The sequence below is a fragment of the Rhinolophus sinicus genome, linkage group LG06 (assembly GCF_036562045.2).
Source record: "Rhinolophus sinicus isolate RSC01 linkage group LG06, ASM3656204v1, whole genome shotgun sequence".
Taxonomy (NCBI): domain Eukaryota; kingdom Metazoa; phylum Chordata; class Mammalia; order Chiroptera; family Rhinolophidae; genus Rhinolophus; species Rhinolophus sinicus.
In genome coordinates this window covers 132536446-132557664 of record NC_133756.1, presented here as the reverse complement: position 1 = coordinate 132557664, position 21219 = coordinate 132536446, and the positions used below count along the sequence as shown (strand labels likewise).

The 21219-nt window shown below is 39.0% G+C and overlaps 1 protein-coding gene and 1 pseudogene across 1 annotated transcript in view; one reads left to right on the top strand and one right to left on the bottom strand.

The window, feature by feature from the left end:
* Positions 1–4499: 4499 nt before the first annotated feature.
* LOC109436413 (L-lactate dehydrogenase C chain) overlaps positions 4500–21219 on the bottom strand; it is a 29112-nt gene continuing 12392 nt past the window's right edge. Inside the window, exons 4-7 of the mRNA XM_019714960.2 lie at positions 15352–15525; positions 13015–13132; positions 6897–7020; positions 4500–4744 (exon numbers count right to left, since the gene is read on the bottom strand). Coding sequence (XP_019570519.2) covers positions 4580–4744; positions 6897–7020; positions 13015–13132; positions 15352–15525 — 581 coding nt within the window. The 3' untranslated portion in view covers positions 4500–4579. The remainder of the gene's footprint in view (positions 4745–6896; positions 7021–13014; positions 13133–15351; positions 15526–21219) is intronic.
* LOC109436398 (WW domain-binding protein 2) lies at positions 4847–6583 on the top strand (annotated as a pseudogene).

Below are 21219 nucleotides of genomic sequence, written 5' to 3'. Positions count from 1 at the left end.
TACAATACAATTCCCCAATAAAAGGAATCAGGGCTCCTTGGGGAAAAGGCTGATTTAGGACTGGAGCAGAAAATACACAAGATAAAGAAGATGAAACATAGTGCCAGAAAGTAAGGAAGTGCTCAAAACAAAACAAAAACCCTATGTGAATGGGGTATGTAAAAGGGATACAGTAGCCAACTGAATGAGCTCCCCAGACCAAAGCTGAAATAATTTGACACACAAAATAAGTATGTATTGGATTATAAATCAAAATATAAATTAAATCTGTGAGTCTATACTGATATTAATAAATGATTGAATTAATAAACAGGGGGAAAGAGACAAATCCTCCATTCAGAATAATTCCAAATAACTTATGTAGATACTTCACCCTCAAGGAAAGGGAGGATAACTCCCCACTCAGTAAGTACGGCCTGCACATATGGACTTTCTTCCAAAGAGCACAGTAAGGGGAAGGGAAAAAAAAAGAGTAACTTTGCAGTAGAGAAACCAGGTGACTGAGGTCAACAGCAACCGTGATAAATCACGGACGTCACTCTGGATATGATGTGATGAAAATAGCACTGACCTCCGTGTCTTCCTCCCAAAAATCCATGACCCCAATATAACCATGAGAAAACCATCAGACAATTTCTAAGAGGGGCAGTCTATGAAACACCTGACCGGTACAGCTAGTCACCAAAAACACGAAAAGCATAGCTCAAAGAGTTTATTATGATTTATTAAACGTTATGGGTTCAGATGAGGGTAATATTCTTAGAAAAGTGTCAGAGTCTTTTTAGTCGTGTCTAGACATTAAACTGGACGCTAACTTTAGCAGCTACATCAATACTAGGAAAAACTAAACACTAAAACTAACCTAACATGAATAAGGAAGGAAGGGAACTAGACAAAGAAATGAGAGCTTTTTAAAGGAAAACAACTATTGTATTTGGCACTAGTAGGACAGCTACCACAACGAACAGGTTGCATACTTTTTTTCTGTCACCTAGTTCTCCAGTTTTTTAAACCTGTGAGCTGTTTCCTAGACAAGCAAAGGGGTACCTCATATTGCCATCACATGAGTTCAAGTCAAATGTCAACATGCTTTTACACAGTGATGCTTATAACATATGATACCATGATAAACACTGGAAAAAGAAGCCCACTCTGGGTGGAACAATTAAGAGGGGCACGTGTTCCTCAGCGTTAAGCCAGCTCAGGACCCCACTCACCCTTGACTGGACACAACCTGCACAGCCATATGCAGTGGCCTTGCCTCCAAACAAGGAAACCTTAATTAACCCTATGGCACACAGCACGTAACTTTTAATAAGATGCTGATTGTACAGGCCGTATCAGCCGATCCAGTTTCTATAATGGAGATCTTATTGCGATAAATGGCCTCCTCTGAAGTGAAATTCTTAATAAGTTCACACTTGACAGTCGCCATCTTGGAAACCTAACAGAGTGAGAAAAAACTGCAAAGCTACTTCCAGCTTAGGAATTGGTCTGTAGTGAGAGGGTGAATACAGAGAACTCCTGGGCACCCGTGGGAAAGGATGTGCTTTCGTCAACAGAGAACGACAAAGATGACTGTTAAAAAAGCAGGTAGTTTCTGGCCAGCAGCCCAGCCTCCAGGAGGCAAACCAAGGGGAAAAGGAGGAAGGAGGTTACAGTTAAGAGGGGTTAAGAAGGAATAAAGGAAGGCAAAGGGGCTGCTCCACCGGAGATGAGACTACAGCCAGGACGGCTCTTCCGCCCCTCCCCAGGTTCGTTCTCCCCCTTTCCCAGCTCTCAGCTCCAGGACCCCGCTGAGTCCACAGGCCCAGGGCCGAGGACAGCCCGGCGCAAGGTACCTCCGGCCACACTCACACGACAGAAGCGCCAGCCACCCCAAGTGGGAAGTGTGCCACCCTGGGCAAATCCCTGGGCAAATGAAATTTGCCATCCCTGGGCAAATGAAATTCGCTCCCGCGGTGTCCACTCTCAGGCTGGTCCGCAGGACTCCTGCAGCCCCACCTCATGACCACTCAAGACGGAGAGGAAAAGAACTAGCTGAGGTCCAAGGAGGACAACCGTTGATTACGGAGGCTGAGCAAGCCGCGCCCAGCTCGTGGGGATCTGACACACCTGTCGCAGGCGCGAGGCCCGGAGGCGGGCTCTGAGCACAGCGCCTGTGCCTGCTGCCTGCGGCCGGGCACCTGCGCGCCAGCCGCAGGGGCGGTTTCTGTGTTTGGCGGGCTTCACAGGCTCTTCGGACTCCAAGCACTGGAGGTACAGCAGGCACATTGAAATAGTGGGCCTCAGCTATCAAAATTGTTCCCAGAACGCATCCAGTGGAGAGCCCAAGTACATTTATTTCTAACCAAACCATGTCTAGATGTATCCAATTAGGGCTTGACACTTGATTGGGAATTTTTCACTTTTTACCACCCACAAATGTGAGCTGAAGTAGAAAAAATAAAATTTTTAAACTCCTCTATGCAACAGAGATTTTTAAATAAGATGAAACCCTAAGAATTGGATCAGTGCAGTGCTGATAACCATTTCTACAAGAAGAGAAAGCTCAATTCATTACTTATGAAGTCCTTAAGTGTAGATCCAAAGTTCCCCTATCTTCCCTTAGTCTGGTATAAATGAAGGTTTCTACCTCTCTTCTCCCACCACATTCTACCTAATTGTTTTCTAACTCATTTATGAATTGTAATACATAATACACATCTGACAATTTATTTATGTTTCCCATAACTCCCTTAAATTCTTTGTGGAATCATGGAATGATTATATTTATTGTATTATAATATTTATTGTATTATATATGTATATATAATATATATATGTATATACCTGTATGTATGTATATATATTTGTGTGTATATACAAGTATATGTATTTGTATATGTAAATCAAAAGCAGCACGTGCACTTCTACCCTGGGCACCAAGAGGGAGCTACCAATTGACTGTGAACTGTGGTCACACAGCAGCCTAGCTGTTTGTCCCCCCCAACCTTTCCCTAAGGAAAGAAGTTGTGGGACTGTGCCTCTCTGGGGTTGAGTTTATAATATCTTGAGTCTCTCCATTTGGTCTTCAAGAGAAGGGTCTGTGGTCAACGACGAGTAAGATTCCTCGTGGGAGGGACAACTCAAGCCAGATGGGACCCCGTTGAGACCCCAATGAGCTGTTATAAGAAATAATAGGAGACAGCCTTGCCCCTCCTTCCTCTGGTTCTTGTGGGAAGCTGCTGCTGGCCTCTGCTACTCCCTCTCACCTTATTGTGAGAGAGGCCCATTAGAGCGATAAGATCAAGCTCTTTCTGCTCAGCTCATGGGACAGTTTCACAGCGAGAGACTCTCTCCCCCAGGGTGGTGCACACTGCACCTTCGTCATCTTGGGACGACATGCTTCGGCTGCTTTGGGACAAATAATTGGGTATTGAAATGATTTTTTTGAAATGGTGTAAGAGTTTCACAGACCCTGCCTCTAATCATGTGATGTTCATTGTTTGTAATCAATAAATACTGTCAGTGACCCGATTCGGGGCTCCAGTCTCTTGAGACTGCGAGTCCCTTGGTCCTCTGTGATTTAACTGTATATGAGTCTCTGTCTCTTTATTATAGTTTAACCCTCGCCGCCTCCCTTGCCTTCCCACGGCTTGTGTTGTGCAGGTTGCAACATGAACAAGCATTCATCAATAATCAATTAGTTGCGGGGGCTGGCCAAGTGGCTCAGGTGGTTGGAGCTCCATGCTCCTAACTCCGAAGGCTGCTGGTTCGATTCCCACATGGGCCAGTGGGCTCTCAACCACAAGGTTGCCAGTTCAATTCCTCAAGTCCCGCAAGGGATGGTGGGCTGTGCCCCCTGCAACTAAGATTGAACACGGCACCTTGAGCTGAGCTGCCACTGAGCTCCTGGATGGCTCAGTTGGTTGGAGTGTGGGCTCTCAACCACAAGATTTCTGATTCAACTCTTCAACTCCTGCAAGGAATGGTGGGCTGTGCCCCCTGCAACTAGAAATGGCAACTGGACCTGGAGCTGAGCTGCACCCTCCACAACTAAGACTGAAAGGACAACAACTTGACTTGGAAAAAAGGCCTGGAAGTACACTGTTCGCCAATAAAGTCCTGTTCCCCTTCCCCAATAAAATCTTAAAAAAAAAAAAAAAAAAAAGTACTTGATAAAGATTACACATAGACATATAAAGTGAATATGTTGGTGCCCTAAAGAAATCACAAGATGAAATGTCAATACTAGAAAAACTGCTTGTTGTTTTATGAGAAGAATCATAAGTTCTATATTACAATGGATTGTTATACATATTCTACTAAACCTGAAGGCAACTCATATATATGACATCCCTCAGAAGTATAACATATCTGTACAAGTTGGGTATCATTAGAATAGAACTATAAGAGATTCATAAAGAGGAGAAATGTCTTTACTATTTCCTTTTTCTAGCCTTGAGAGACTGGAGTTACACTATAGGTCTTCAATGTTTTCTTTATTTTTTTACAGATCAGATTAAAATGCTTTCAAAATGTAAAATATACAGTATGTTATCTTCTGTTCTATAAAACACTGGAACATTAGAAGACTTTAAAATACCAGGTCTTTTTGGACATTCCAAAGTGTGTCAGCACTCTTCGTGAAAAGGGCCTGCTCCTCATTATTCAAATGAACTTTCACAATATCTGAGACACCATTTTGCCCCAAGATACAAGGGATACTGAGAAAGATTTCTTCTTTTATTCCATATAAGCCCTAAAAGGCAAAATTGGGTTATTATTTAGTAACCTGATATGGAAACGCAGCTATGCAAGAGAGCTTCAGAATAAGAGTACCCTGGGAGGCTATGGAGTACGAATGAATCGCTCGGAAAGTGGTGGAGTGATCGTCAACAATACCAAGAGCATCTAGTGTCCTAGGACCACGTGGAACTTATGTTCCGTGACATGAATAACGTGCCAGAAGCCTCAAAGGGCCCAAGAAAGGCCCTGTCTACTCTACCCCGTACTGGGCCGTTCTCCTGTCCAAGGGAAGGGATGCCATGCAGGCCTTCAGATCATTTTATCTGCTGAAGAACTGTGAAGTCAAGCAGTCCATGTTTAAATACATCAAGGTAACAGTCAAGTCGGAAGCAGGAAGTGGCTAGAAAGGCTGTGCTTGAGATAAGTTGACCTTTACGTCAGAGGGCACCACTGAGTTTGGACAACAGATGTTACAGGTGGCATCTCAAGCCTCCAGAGGTGAGGCCTCCTATGGGTATGGGTCTTCTCTCATGCGCAGGAAGGCCCCCACCAGTTGCCAGTGGAATACACCCCTGTCTTCCTGGCGACTTCTGTCCACCACCCCACCTGACTTCTATCCTCGACCTCCCACGATAGACAGGCCCACTGAACTTCCAGCCAACAACTCTAATGTTCCCTCCACTCCCGCAGCTGAATCCAGGGCCTCAGCAGCAGCTGCCAGAGACCATGAAAACCTGGGCAACCCACACACTGCCCGTGTGCCCAGACACAAGCCTCTGCCTCCTCCTGTCCCCAGTGCACTCCTCATGCCTCCCCCCTCTCACCACTCATTGGTCTTTCCTTCCCCACGCCTTGGGGGTGAGTCTAGGGTTGGAGGAGGCGATGGGAAGATCTTGTTCTTCCTCCCGGTCTGATTATAAAGTTACCAGGAACTAGCATTCATGGAATGGAGAGGCCCCTTGACTCTGGAGGGGTGACTCCCAGCTCCCATGATAGCTCCCAGCCCACAGGCATTACTCAGCCCAGTTTCCCCCTCCTCTCACCATTTCTGGGGCTCTCCTGAGGAGCTCAGGGTGTACCCCTTGATTCTGTCTCGCTCCCTAGTCACCCACAAAGGGACGCTGGCCACCTGCCCGACTGAAGACCAGCTCCCTCATTTTGGAGCCACTTTGAGCTCCATTACACCAGTCACACGTCTTCCTTCCTCACTCTAACCTGGTCTGCGCCTCGTCATGGAAAGCCACTGCTGCACCAGACTGTCAGCCCACATTCCACTCCCAGCCAGGCTCCAGCTCCAGTTAACTCACCTTCCCGTCCTTTTCCTGTGCTTGGTCATTCTGTTGCCACCTCTGTGTAACTTTTGAAGCTTTAACATGAGCTTCCAGGGGTTGGGTGGCATCAGGACCAAGGCCACTGTGGCAGGGGAAGAAAGCCCTCTGCTTCCCTGCCAGTGTTTTGGTAATTGGTTTCCCTCTACTTTCTCTGTCTCTCTTCCTTCTGGAAGGAGCTCCTCAGACTAGAACTGAAGAATGCCTGTTCATTCCATCATGCCATTTGGGGGCTGCTGGGTAGGCTGGAAAACAAGGCCCCTGGGCCCCTCGGCCTGGCTTGGCCTGTCCCTATGTGCTGACCACCATCCCCTGCCGCCATCCCCTCAGCCTACACTCTTCCTTTCGGTGGCCTGACCTGCTTGCTTCTCCAGCTTCACCATGAACTTCCCTTTGCTCCCTTTGCTCTCTGCCTTGCAACAGCTAACCTTTTTTTCAGATCGTCAAGTGTTCTCTACTTGTATCTACCTCAGATCCTCTGCACGTGTGTTCCTTCTGCTTGGAATGTTAGTCCAGCCTTTCAAATGCACTCCTACTCATTACTCAGATTAGGTCACACTTTACTTCCTTGGGAAGACTTCCCTACCCACCACCCATGCCCCCTTCTTCCCAGAGTAGCACTTTTTAGTTTTTCATCACAGCACTTAAAATTTATTATATATTTTCTTTTGTAATAGTCTTATTAAGCCCATGTCTTTCATTAAATTCTAGGGGGTCAGGGCCTGTCTATTTTGTTCCCCATTATAACCTCACTAACTTGCCTAATGCCTGGTGCATAGTAAGGACTCAGCAAATACTAAGGGAAAGATGATAAATGAAGATTCAGTTTAAGCCTACCTTAACCAGAGTGGAAACTGGATGCACTTTCCTAAGATTTTTCAAAATCGATCCTACCAGATCTGTCACAGATAGGCCAACAGCCCAAGAAGTATAGCCCTTCATCTTGATAACCTCATAGGCACTGCAGTTGTAGAAAGTAAGACAATCAAATGAATGAGATGTCCACTTAGAGAAAACAGTATTTTTCAAGCATTCATTATGAAACCACCTACATGTCAATACCACTCTATTAAAATTTTTTCAGAGATTTCTTCTAGAAATTAGTTATGAATAGGTAAAACAGGTTTCTATACTACTCTCATGAACTTCATTATTCACTTTAAGTAATAATTCATCCTTCTTTTATAATAAAGGTAGAATACTAGGGCATATGCAACACTCAAGATGAAACTAGTTTTAAACTTTTTGTATTGTTGCTTAAATATCCATAGAATCTGATCACCTTTAAAGTTAGTATATACATCTTGCTAACCACTTAAAATTGTTACTAGGGTACAATGTATATAATTTAAGCCATGTGCAGATATTTTTTTCCTAAGAATATGTCATTACATCAATAATATATAGAAATACAGGAAAATGTTCATGATACATTTTCAAAGGAAATAGCACAGTCCTAAATGTGCAATTTCTTATCTTAGTCTTGTAAAAAAATATAATACATTTTTATAGGAACTTTAGAACTGCATCAATCCACCAAGTTATTAACACTATTTTTGAGTGACAGGCTAATGGGTGAGATTATCTTCTTTATGCTTTCTTGAATTTTGTTTTCTATAATAAATATGTATTATATTTTTGCACTGCCACCAACAAAGATCTCAGGATTAGACTGACAGTCAAACTCAAAGGACAAAGAGGTTTTAACATAGCACTGAGTTTATTTAGTTTTGAGAAAAGGATCCAGGAAACACAAAATGTACAGCATCATTATTTGTATCCGGTGGTCCTGCAACCACCTATGCACAGTTTCAAGACGCTGGGACACACTTGGTTGCAAAAGGTAAGACTGATGTGTCAACGGACCACCTCAGCACATGCAGTTGTAAAACAGTGTAGCACATACAATTATGTTTAGTACATAAAAATTGATAATGATAATAAATGACTATGTTACTAGTTTATGTATTTACTATTCTTTTTGTCATTATTTTAGAGTGTACTCTTTCTACTTATTTAAAAAAAAAAGTTTGCTGTAAAACAATATGCCATGTGATGCCAGCAGTGCCTCATACATCTTATATTCACGTCTCTTGATTGCATCATTTTCTCTTGTGCTTGATTTGATCTCATGTTCATTTGTATAGTACCATGCTGTACAGGCTTGTAGCCTGGAGGCAACTGGCGATTGATATATAACTAGAGGGCACTTAGAAAATAAAAATTTACTCATTATCACCTTGTTATATTGTGTGCCTTTTTAGTGTCTGCCCTAATTCTTACACATGTCTGCAGAGTTGTTATCATAAATATATACACTACGCTTGAGCTTTTATAAATTTAATATTCCAGTTTAGAATATCCAAAAGTGACTTTTTAGTTCTGTAACTTCTACTAACATGTAACTTGACTGAAGCACGAAGGAGCATCGTGTGTGCTGTCAAGGCTGATGCACACGGAGTCAAGACACTTCATTTATAAGGGAAACCTAGTTACCATCTGATGATCTGCATCAGCTTCTTGTTTTTTTCATCAAACCATTTGATGAACATTTAAGTTCTAGGCGCTGTTCTAAGCATTTTACATGTATTAACTCACTCTTCATAACAGCCCTCTAAGGTAGGCTCTATTATTATCCCCATTTTAAAGAGTTGGAAACTGAGCTTTTTACATAAATAACGTCCCAATATCACACCTCTAATAAATGGTGGAACCATGTTCCAAACCTGGGCAACCTGATTCCGAAGTCCATGCTCATAACCACTTGCTAAATTACCCTCAAACACATAGTTCTCGTGAAGTCCATTTTCTTTTTGAAAAATGTTCCCCAAATTAATCTCTGCAAAATAGAAGTCTAAATTCGAGGATTTTCAGGCAGGTAGAGTTATTTAAATCACAAAAAGCATAGATCAACTATATATTTTTGCCTGTGAAATTTGTTCCTAAGACTGATTATAAGAACATTAAGATAAAGCTACAAAAAAAAAAAAAAAAAAAAAAAAACATTAAGAAATTGAATTAGTACTATTACCTTTCAACAACTTGTCTGTGGATATTTTTCCATTGGTCTGTGTCTGAATCAGTTCCTAAGTTAGGGTCTAGAGTCTTCAGAGCAACACCAGCAACATTCACCCCACTCCATAAGGGCACTAAAAAGAAATATATCTTAGAATGAATGCTTCTTCTTAGTACTGCATCAGTTGTTCTAGTTTAGTAATTTTTTTAATAAAGTTAGGTTACTACCTATTACCATATATAAAAATAAGTTTCAAATGGACAAAAAAGGGAAATATAAAAAATAAAATTATAAGTGTTAGAAAAACATGTAGTAGAATTTATTTATAATTATGTGGTACACAAGGCATTTTAAAGCAAGGTACAAGAACAGAATCCACAAAGAAAAGAATGGTTGAAGAAAGCTAAAATAACTGTCAATCTAGAATCAATCTTATATCCAGTTAAACAGTCACTCAAGAATGAGGTGAAACTAAAACACCTTCCATAAACAACACTGAAATGATATACTTCAGGAAGAAAAAACTGAAGGAGTTAGATACAGGAAATAAGACAAGCAATAAAATCGGCAAACATGTTCATAAATAAAAACAGCTATTGAGTATTCAAATAATAATAATTATAACCAGTTTGGGAATATAAAAACAGGATGAACCAGAAAAGTGGTTAATAATTACATATATGATAGAAAGAGAGTGATTAAATTTAAAGCATTCCAAGGTCTTTGTGTTCCAACGAAGAAAAAAGACCCTAATAATTTTTAATTAAATTTATTGGGGTGACATTGGTTAAAATTATATAGGTTTCAAGTGTACAATTCTATAGTACATCATCTGTATATCGCATTGTGTGTTCACCACCCAAAGTCAAACCTCCTTCCATCACCATATACTTGACCCCCTGTAGGGAGCCAGAGCATTAAGGGTTAAGAAAATGTAACTTCAAGCAGAGTTTGGGAGGATCGCTAAGGGGAACTCCGATAAGCATAAAGAACAAACAGACACCTGCTACCCTGGGAATGGGAAAATATCTAAAGGTCTAAGAACAGTCAGGGCCAAACTTTGAGAAAACATAACTAATCTGTACTTGCTGCCTCAGCCGCTTTATGTAACCTTCTTGTTTCTGTGTGTATAAAAGAAAGCTGAAAAATAAAGTAGGCGCTGCAGTCTAATTAGAACTGCTCGCCCTCCTGATCCCATCTTTGTCTCTTGTCTATTTTTTTCTCAATCCTCACTCCCCACTTCAGGGACCGTTCGTCTCGTCGGCAGGCTCCGACAAGTGGCGCCCGAACAGGGACCCGAATACTGGGGAATCAGTGAAGGACACCGCTTGCAAATGAGACGCGTCAAATAAGGTTGGCGAAAGCGGTGAGATACCATAGTCGGGAGTAAAATAAAATGGGACAGGGGAACAGTAAAAGGCTGTTTACCCACATATTAAGGAGCATGCTAAAAACTAGAGGAATTAAAACCAGTGAAGCACGTTGCTTCGATTCTTAGAGTTTGTAGTACAAATATGTCCCTGGTTCCCAGAAGAAGGGACTTTAAACTTAGAAACTTGGGAAAAGGTAAGAGCATTTGCAGGGATATTATGATGCTCATGGACCCTCTGAAGTACCAGTAGACACTTTTTCCTTATGGAATTTGGTTAGGGATGTGATCGATCCTAGACATAAAGGAATCAGATACTCTAAAAATGACCAACCCAAACTGGATCCCCCTTGGAAGCAGAGGTGCAAAGATTACAAGCTGCACTCACTTCCCTCTCTGTTCAAATGCAGTTAGTTCAGGCTCGACAGACTGGGCCTTTATTAGAATCTCAATCAGAATAGAAGCCTAGGTTACAATGAAGCTCTCCTCCAAGTGTAGTTGCAGGGCTAGATCCACTGCCCGAGGCCCCTATCAACAGAAAAAGATTCAAGCCGCCAAGCTGCTAGTACAGGAGCAACTTAAAAAGGGACACATTGCTTCCTCCAATTCTCCCTGGAATTCTCCCATTTTTGTTATTAAGAAAAAATCTGGTAGATAGAGATTATGACAAGATTTACAAAAAGTTAATAAAACCATGAAATTAATGGGAGCCTTACAGACAGGCTTGCCCTGTCCTGCAGCCATACCAAAAAACACATATAAAATTGTTTTGGACTGCAAAGATTGTTTTTATACTATACCTTTAAATCCTGATGACTGCCCTAGATTTGCTTTCAGTGTTCCTTCTGTTAATTTACAAAAACCTTTTAAGAGATATCATTGGCTAGTGCTACCTCAGAGAATGGCTAGTAGCCCTACATTGTGTCAAAAATTTGTATCAGCTGCAATAGAACCTACCCGAAGGACATTTTCAGATATTTACATCATCCACTACACGGATGACATACTTCTTGCCCACTCTTGTGAACCAAAGTTGCTTGCTGCTTTTGCTCATTTACAAAAAAGCTCCACAATTATGGGCTAGTTATAGCCCCCCCCCAAAAAAATTCAGCAAGTGCCTCCTTACTCTTATCTGGGATATTGTTTAATGCCTCAGGCCATTGTGCCTCAAAAAATACAAATCCGGCGAGATTGTTTAAAAACGTTAAATGATTTCCAAAAGCTACTGGGAGACATTAACTGGATTAGACCTCAGTTGCGGTTGACAACCGGTGAATTACAACCTTTGTTTAAAATATTACGTGGGAAAGCTGATCCTACTTCTCCCCGCGAGATAACACGGGGAAGAGGCTTTGCTTGTATTTCTCCAGGTCCAGAAGAAAAACCTTTGTGAATTCCTGGTCGGTGTTAAACCATACCATGAGCGACAGCCCACAGAAGAGAGACATCTATAGGTACCCATCCACGCCCCTAGGGTGTGGGAAAGCTCTCACTTTCGCGGCTGCAGAAGAACTTTCCACTTTAAATCCTGTTAAATGGATAAAGACTTTGGGTAGAGGGTTTGCTGGGGATATTGCTCTTCTGTTTATTGTTCTGTTTGTTTTACATAGTCCTCAGATGTGGACAAATAGCCCTCTGATGGGCTGTAAATGAAATAACTACACGTTCTGTGTTTCTCATAGTTCAAAAACAAAAAAGGGGGAGATGTAGTCACACAACAGCCTAGCCGACTGTCCCCCCATGTCTTTCCTTAAGGAAAGAAGAGTCTGTAAGACTGTGCCTTTCTGGGACTCTGTTCCATCCTTGTGTTTACACCTCATGTCTCTCTGTCTGGTCCCCAAAAGATGGTTTGCAGCCAAAGACGGGTAAGATATCTCACGGGAGATACAACCTAAGCCAGGCGGAACCGAGTGGGGACCCCCAATGAGCTGCCTTAGAAGACCCAAAAAGGAGCCTTTCCTCCCCTTCCCCCTGCCTGGCAAAAGCCACTGCTGTCTCTGGCTTTCCTCTCTCACCTGATTGTGAGAGAAGTCATGAGGGCAATGAAGATCAGTTCTCTCCACTTATCTCAACAGAGCTGTTACAATATGAGTGACTTGACCCTGAGAAGGTAAGACATCATGGGACTTCATGCTTCGGCTGTTAACAGACAAAGGGTGATTGGAATAAACATTTTTTCTGCTATGAGGTATGAGTCTCACAGACCGTGTAAGAAAAAATGTTACTCTTGATCTTATCCAGTTTCATAAAGAGGTCTTGACACTGCAAGAGGCCTCTCCTTTAAATACAGGTATAGCTGATACTCTCAACAAACTTGTCTCTAGTTTTCACAATGTATTTCCATCATACTCTTCAATGCTTCAAATTATGGCCCCCCCTTGTAATTCCACTTGTTGTGATCCTCCTGATACTGTGTTTCCTCCCCTGCATCGCAAAAGCTGTGATGGGGACAGTCACAGATATTTATGGAGAAATTCGTTCCTAAGACTGATTATAAGAACATTAAGATAAGGCTCCACATGGCTAATAAACCAAAAGAAAACATTAAGAAATTGAATTAGTACTATTACCTTTCAACAACTTGTCTGTGGATATTTTTCCATTGGTCTGTGTCTGAATCAGTTCCTAAGTTAGGGTCTAGAGTCTTCAGAGCAACACCAGCAACATTCACCCCACTCCATAAGGGCACTAAAAAGAAATATATCTTAGAATGAATGCTTCTTCTTAGTACTGCATCAGTTGTTCTAGTTTAGTAATTTTTTAAATAAAGTTAGGTTACTACCTATTACCATATATAAAAATAAGTTTCAAATGGACAAAAAAGGGAAATATAAAAAATAAAATTATAAGTGTTAGAAAAACATGTAGTAGAATTTATTTATAATTATGTGGTACACAAGGCATTTTAAAGCAAGGTACAAGAACAGAATCCACAAAGAAAAGAATGGTTGAAAAAAGATAAAATAACTGTCAATCTAGAATCAATCTTATATCCAGTTAAACAGTCACTCAAGAATGAGGTGAAACTAAAACACCTTCCCATAAACAACACTGAAATGATATACTTCAGGAAGAAAAAACTGAAGGAGTTAGATACAGGAAATAAGACAAGCAATAAAATCGGCAAACATGTTCATAAATAAAAACAGCTATTGAGTATTCAAATAATAATAATTATAACCAGTTTGGGAATATAAAAACAGGATGAACCAGAAAAGTGGTTAATAATTACATATATGATAGAAAGAGAGTGATTAAATTTAAAGCATTCCAAGGTCTTTGTGTTCCAAAGAAGAAAAAAGACCCTAATAATTTTTAATTAAATTTATTGGGGTGACATTGGTTAAAATTATATAGGTTTCAAGTGTACAATTCTATAGTACATCATCTGTATATCGCATTGTGTGTTCACCACCCAAAGTCAAACCTCCTTCCATCACCATATACTTGACCCCCTTTACCCTTTTCTACCTCGCTCTCTTCCCCATTCCCTCTGGTAACCACTGAACTGTTGTCTATGAGTTTTTGCTTGTTTATTTGTCTTGTATATTTGTTGCTTTCAGTTTTACATCCCGCATAATGAGTTAAACATATGGTTCTTGACTTTTTCTGTCTGACTTATTTTGCATAGCATGATATTCTCAAGATCCATCCATGTCACTGCAAATGACAATATTTCATTTTTTTCTTATGGCTGAGTAATATTCCATTGTATATATGTACCATATCTTCTTTATACAATCATCTATTGAAAGACACTTCAGTTATTTCCATGTCTTGGCCACTGAAGACACTAATTACTTTGAAGTCAAGTATGAATGCTAAAAATTTATAGGTAACCTCTTACAAAGTGAGCGTATCATCCAAAGTAATGGAGGAAATTAAAGAAAGTTTAATCAATCCAACAAAAAGCAGAAAAAGAGAAAAGAAACAAAAATCTCACTAAATAGAATACTAAATATATTCAAATCAATACTAATCAGAATACACTGCTTTGTTTTAAAATAAAACAATAGAATACTAAATGTGAGAAATTAAAACATATTTGGGGAAATTCTTTTTAATGACTTTCAGGAAGCCAACAGGGTCAAACTAAGGCACTAATCAAAGAAGTATTTGTCCAAATCAAATCTAAAGTATTTATTATACTATGACTTGTGTAGTATAAAGAAAAGAGAAAGGCTCATTAAATATTTTGAATATACAAATGAATGACTGAATGACGAAACGGTCCCTATTCTCAGTGAGTTTATTGCCACTATGGAAATAAGATTTATACATATGACACAATTAGAGAACACCGTAAGAAGTATAAAGTTCTAATTGTGCAGCAGAGCTTAAATGTTTAAGTTCAGAAAAGAAAAAGGTTGGTATGGTCTAAGTAATAGTTTAAATTAGATATTATAGAAATTTATTTATATGAAAGTCTAGAATAAATAAACCTATAGAGTCAGAAAGTAGCAGTTACTTGGGGTTAGGGTGGGGGTGAGTGCAGAAGTAGGAGTTTCTTTTTGGAGTGATGAAAATGTTCTTTAATTGGATGGTGGTGATGACTGCACAACTCTGTGAATATACTAAAAGCCAGTGACTTATACACTTTAAATGGGTGAATTTTATAGTATATGAATTATATCTTAATAACGTTATTTTAAAAATAACAATAAATGGAAGTGCTCCAGATAAAAGAAACACTCATTGACTTTTAAAACAGCTATATGCTCTATGCACAATTTTATGATGCAAAAGACTGAAAGTAAAGGAATAGAAAAGCATAGATATACTGGGGAAATACCAATAAAACAAAAGTTGCACAGCTATATTAATATAAAAAAAATAGACTTCAAAGAAAATAAGCATCATTACAGATAAGAAGTGTGATTACATAATGATAATAGGTTTATACTTACCGCTAGAATCACCATGTTCTCCAACAATCCAACCATGGCAGCTAATGGGATGGACACCCAACTTCTCTCCAATTAGGTAACGGAAACGTGCAGAGTCTAGATTACAACCACTTCCAATTACACGAGTGGCAGGTAAACCACTTAGCTTCCAGACCACATACGTCAAAATATCCACTAGGAAGAACAATCTCTTGTAAGAAAATGATTTATAGTAACTTCCTTTTACAATTTACTTTTCTGAATAGTTCAATTTTCTACAGTCAAATACAGATTCATTACAGAGTTCAAATTGAAGCAAATCAGCAAAGAAATATGGATAATCTCTCACATAGGTTTTAAAAGGCTAAATTATTCACTATCAGAATTTTAAAACAAACAAATTCTCACTTGAGATAATATATGTGCCTATCTGAATATTTAATAATCAGTCAGTTAATTCTACCTCTCAGATTGCCTACATTTTCCTTTTTTTTAAACACTTTTATTTATTTTTAGTGTGTATTTCCAGGACCCATCAGCTCCAAGACAAGTAGTTGTTTCAGTCTAGTTGTGGAGGGCACAGCTCACAGTGGTCCATGTGGGGATCGAACCTGCAACCTTGTTGTTAAGAGCATCACGCTCTAACCAACTGAGCTAACCAGCCACCCCCACCTACATTTTCCTTTCCATCACCACATCTTCACCTAAACTATCAGCATCTCCTACCTAGAATAAGGCCACATGCATCCCCAGGGCTGTATGCAGGTGTGTGCATGCTTGGGTGAAACATGAGAGGATCCTAAGCTCTAGCTCTGTCTGACCTTGAGGTGCTGTACAAGCAGGAAATGAAGGGTAAGGCACAGTTGTAAACTGGCTGAGTGTTGAAGGCATGCCCCAACATGCACATAGAGCCCCCCAGCAAAGACTAGGAGATACTTTTTCGTTCAACATTTAAGGCAAATTCTGTTCAATCACTAGCTGATCACTAAACAAACAGAAAATAAAGATGTCTGTGGCCATGCACAACAAAGAACACAGATTTTACAGAATTAGTTCATAAAAGTCACAAAACAAACAATTACAACAAGCATCAACAAAAATAAACCCTGGGAGGGAAGAATTTGATTTCTTACAGTTTTCATATTATAATTTTTTAAATGTCTAGTTTTCAACAAAAAATTATGAGACATGAAACAAAACAAGAAAGTATGGACCATACAATGGAAGCAAAGCAGTAGAAACTATCCCTAAGGAAGCCCAAATATTATACAACTAACCAATCTTCAAGTCCACTGATTCTTTCTTCTGCCTTCTGAATTTGCTCTTGAACCCCTCTACTAAATTTTCATTTCACTTAACTTTTCAATGTAAGAATTTCTATTTAGTTCCTTTTTATAATTTCTATCTATGTATTTACTAATAATATTCACTATTTGGCAAGACATCAGTCTCACATTTCCTTTACTTCTTCATACATGGTTTGCTTTACCTCTTTACACATATTTTTTTTAAGTAGTTGATTTAAAGGATTTGTCTGGTAAATCTTTGTTCAATGACTCTGGCTACAACTTCCAGAATGATGTGAATAGAAGTGGTGAAATCTGACATCTTTGTCTTACCTGATCTTGGGGGGGAGAAACCTTTCAGTCTTTCACCATTGAGTATGATGCTAGCCGTGGGTTTTTCATAAATATCTTTTATCAGGTTGAAAAAATTTTCTTCTATGCATAGTTTACTGAGAGATTCTTTTTAAAAATCATGATTGGGTGTTGAATTTTGTTGAATGCTATTTCTGTACCTATTAACTCTTTTATCATTATATATTATTCTTTTTTGCCTCTAATAATAATTTTTGTGTTGAAGTCTAATTTCTCTGATAATCAGCATAGTGATTCCAGCTTTATTTTGGTTCCTGTGTGTGTGTGAATTATCTTTTTCCATCTTTTACTTTTACAACTTATTTGTGTCTTTATGGGTTAAATAAAATGTATTATTTTAAAAAAATTAGCTATATTTCTATACACTATCAATGAACAATCCAAAAAGGAAAACAAGAAAATTCAATTTATAGTATTGAAAATAATAAAACACTTAGGAATAAATGTAACCAAGGAAGTGAAAGACTTGTACACTGAAAACAACAAAACATTGCCAAAAAAATTTAAAGAAGACATAAAGAAATGGAAACACATCCCATGTTTATGGATTAGAAAAATTACAATTGTTAATATGGCAATACTCCCCAAAGTGATTTACAGATTTGATTCAATTCCTATCAAAATTCCAAAGGCCTTTTTTTTTTTTTTTTCAGAACTAGAAAAACCAGTCCTAAAATACATTCAAAATCACAAGGGGACCTGAGTGAAAACAATCTTTAAAGAGAAGAATAAAGCTGAAGGACTCATACTTCCTGATTTCAAAACTGACTCCATAGCTGGAGTCATAGTTTTGATGACTTCCAGTAATCAAAACAGAATGATATTGGCATAAGAACAGACATATCAATCAATGGATTAGAACTGAAGGACCAGAAATAAACTCACTCATCTATGATCAATTGATTTTTAGACAAGGGTGATAAGACCATTCATTGGAGAAAGAATAATCTCTTCAACAAATGTTGTTGGGACAAATGGCTATCCACATGCGAAAGAATGAAGCTTGACCTCATGCCATATACAAAGTTAATTCAAAATGGATCAAAGTCCTAAATATGAGAGCCGGAAACATAAAGGTAAATCTTCATGACCTGGGATTTGGCAATGATTTCTTAGGTATGATACCAAAATTACAAGTAACAAAAGGAAAAACAGATAAATTGGACTTCATTAAAATTAAACATTTTGGGGCATCAAAGTACACTATCAAGAGAGTTAAAAGACAACCCACAAAATGGGAGAGTATATTTGTAAATCATGTATCTGATAACTGTTTTGTACCCAGAATATATAAAGAACTCTTATTACTCAATGACCAAAAGACAAACAACCTAATTAAAAATAAGCAAAGAACTTGAATAGACATTTCTCCAAAGAAGATATACAAATGGCCAACAGCATTGAAAAGATATGCAATGCAATTAAGCACTAGGGAAATGCAAATTAAAACCACAATAAGATGTCACTTCACATCCACTAGAATAGTTAAAATAAAAATGTGGAAAATAACATGAGTATTGGTGGGAAGAACTGGAACATTTATAACTGCTGGTGGGAATGTAAAATAGTATAGCCACTGTGGAAAGCAGTTTGGCAGTTACTCACTAATCAAACATAAAATTGCCATATAACTCAGTATTTCTACTCCTAGGTATATACCCAAAAGAATTGAAAACAGGTGGTCAAACAAAAATTTGTACATGAATGCTCACAGCAGCATTATCCACAATAGCCAAAAGGTAGAAACAACTCAAATGTCCATCAACTGCTGAATGGTAAATGAAATGTGGTATATCTATACAGTGTAATATTATTCAATCACAAAAAGGAATGAAGTACTAATGCATGCTGCAATATGGATGAACCTTGAAAACATTATTAAGTGAAAGAAGCCAGACACAAATATTGTATAACCCCATTTATATTAAATACCCAGATTAGGCAAATCCATAGACACAGAAAGCAAAAAAAGGGGGATTGCCAGGGAATGAAGAGAGGAGTTAATGGGAAGTGACTTTTTAATGGGTACAGAGTTTCCATTTGGGGTGATGAAAAATCTGGGCTCTACACAGTGGTAGTGGTTGAACAAAATAAAATATACTTAATGCCACTGGATTACACACTTTAAAATGGTTAAAATGGTACATTTCATATCATGTAATTTTGCCACAATTAAAAAACAGACTTTAAAATTATTCCTAAAGACAAAGACTTTATATAATGATAAAGGGGTCAATAGATGCAGAAAAAAGCATTTGACAAAATTTAACACCCATACATGATTTTAAAAACTCTCCACAATTATGAAGAGAAGGGAATTTCTAGAAAAACACACATTAAACATCATACTCAATGATGAAAGACTGAATGCCTTCCCCGTAAGATAAGGAAATAGGCAAGCATGTCACTGTCAGCACTTGTGTGAGGGTATCATGGACACAAGCTAGTAATACCAGAGTATCATGTAGTGTTTATTGGGGGAAATCTTAGAAGCAGAGAAGTAGGGCGCCATACTATGCACACTGAACTCTCATTATGCTACAGCATAGGTTAGGCACAGATCTTCTACATACCAAATGGCCAAGTACGAAGTAGCCTCCCTTGGCGGGCAAGCAGGATGTTCTCTTGAAACTCTTCCCAGCACAAGAATGAGCCCCACCACCACACTGTGTTACATATCTATATGTTAGCGTTGGAGGGGGAAGGGAACCCCTAGTTTCCTTAAGTAACAAAAAATTTATTAGAGGATAGCTGGGTCCATGAACAATGGTAAGGAGTATGCATTTTCAGAGCCAAGGTCTACCTACGGAGGGCCCTGGAAAGCACCTTGCATGCCAGGAATGCTGACATCAGCTTCAGACCTTGCTGTCTCGCCACATGCTGGCTTTGATAAGCTACCAAAGGAGGGAGAAAATGAGCCTCCAGGGTGATTCAGATTTGTCTCTCATTACTACCTCTATTCACTATTGTACTGAAAGTCCTAACCTGTGAAATGAGGCAAGAAAATAAAAAGGTATTCAAATTGGAAAGGAAGAATTAAAACTAGTTAAACCGTGTTTACAGATAACATAATGATGTAAAGACCTAAGAATTTAAAGAGATTTACTAGACTTAATAAGTGAATTTAGCAATGTTTCAAAATACAAGCTCAATATGTAAAAACCAATAGTATTTCTATACACTAACAATAAACAATTGAAATGAAATGTAAATAACAACTCCTTTTATAATAACATCAAAAATATGAAATATTTAGGGGTATTTGGTGAGGATGTGGAGGAAAGGGAACCCTTGTGCACTGTTGGTGGGAATGTAAACTGGTGCAGCCACTATGGAAAACAGCATGGAGGTTCCTCAAAAAATTAAGAATAGAGCTACCACATTACCCAGTAATCCCGCTTCTGGGTATACGAGTATATATACACACAATGGAATATTTAGCTACAAAAAAGAAGGAAATCCTGCCATTTGTGACAACATGGATGGACCTTGAAGACATTTTGCTATGAAATAAGTCTGACAGAGAAAGACAAATATTGTATGATGTCACTTACATATGGAATCTAAAAAAAAACTGAATTCATAGAAACAGAGTACAATGGTGGGGTGGCCGGATGGCTCAGTTGGTTAGAGCGCGAGCTCTCAACAACAACGTTGCCAGTTCAATTCCCTCATGGGATGGTGGGCTGCGCCCCCTGCAACTAAAGGCTGAAAAACGGCGACTGGACCTGGAGCTGAGCTGCACCCTCCACAACTAGATTGAAGGACGACTTGGAGCTGATGGGCCTGGAGAAACACACTTCTCCCCAATATTCCCCAATAAAATTAAAAAAAAAAAAAGAGTACAATGGTGGTTGTCAGGGGAGGGGGGATAATGGGGAGATGTCAGTCAAAGGATAAACTTAAAATTCCAGATATAAGATGCATAAGTTCTGAGGATCTAATATACAGTACTGGTGACTATAGTTAACAACGTATCTGAAAGTTGCTAAGAGAATAAATTTTAAATGCCTCACCACAATAAAGAAATCATACTTACTGCTGGTCTTCTGTATCTAAAGGTTTTGTATCTGCGGATTCAATCAACTGAACGCATATCAAAAATATTTGGGGGGAAAAAATACAGAAAGTTCCAAAAATCAAAACTTGAGTTTACCACACACTGAGCACTATGCTGAATCCACGCAAATGAAGTAACATGTAGGCATACCCTACTGTAGACTATATGCAA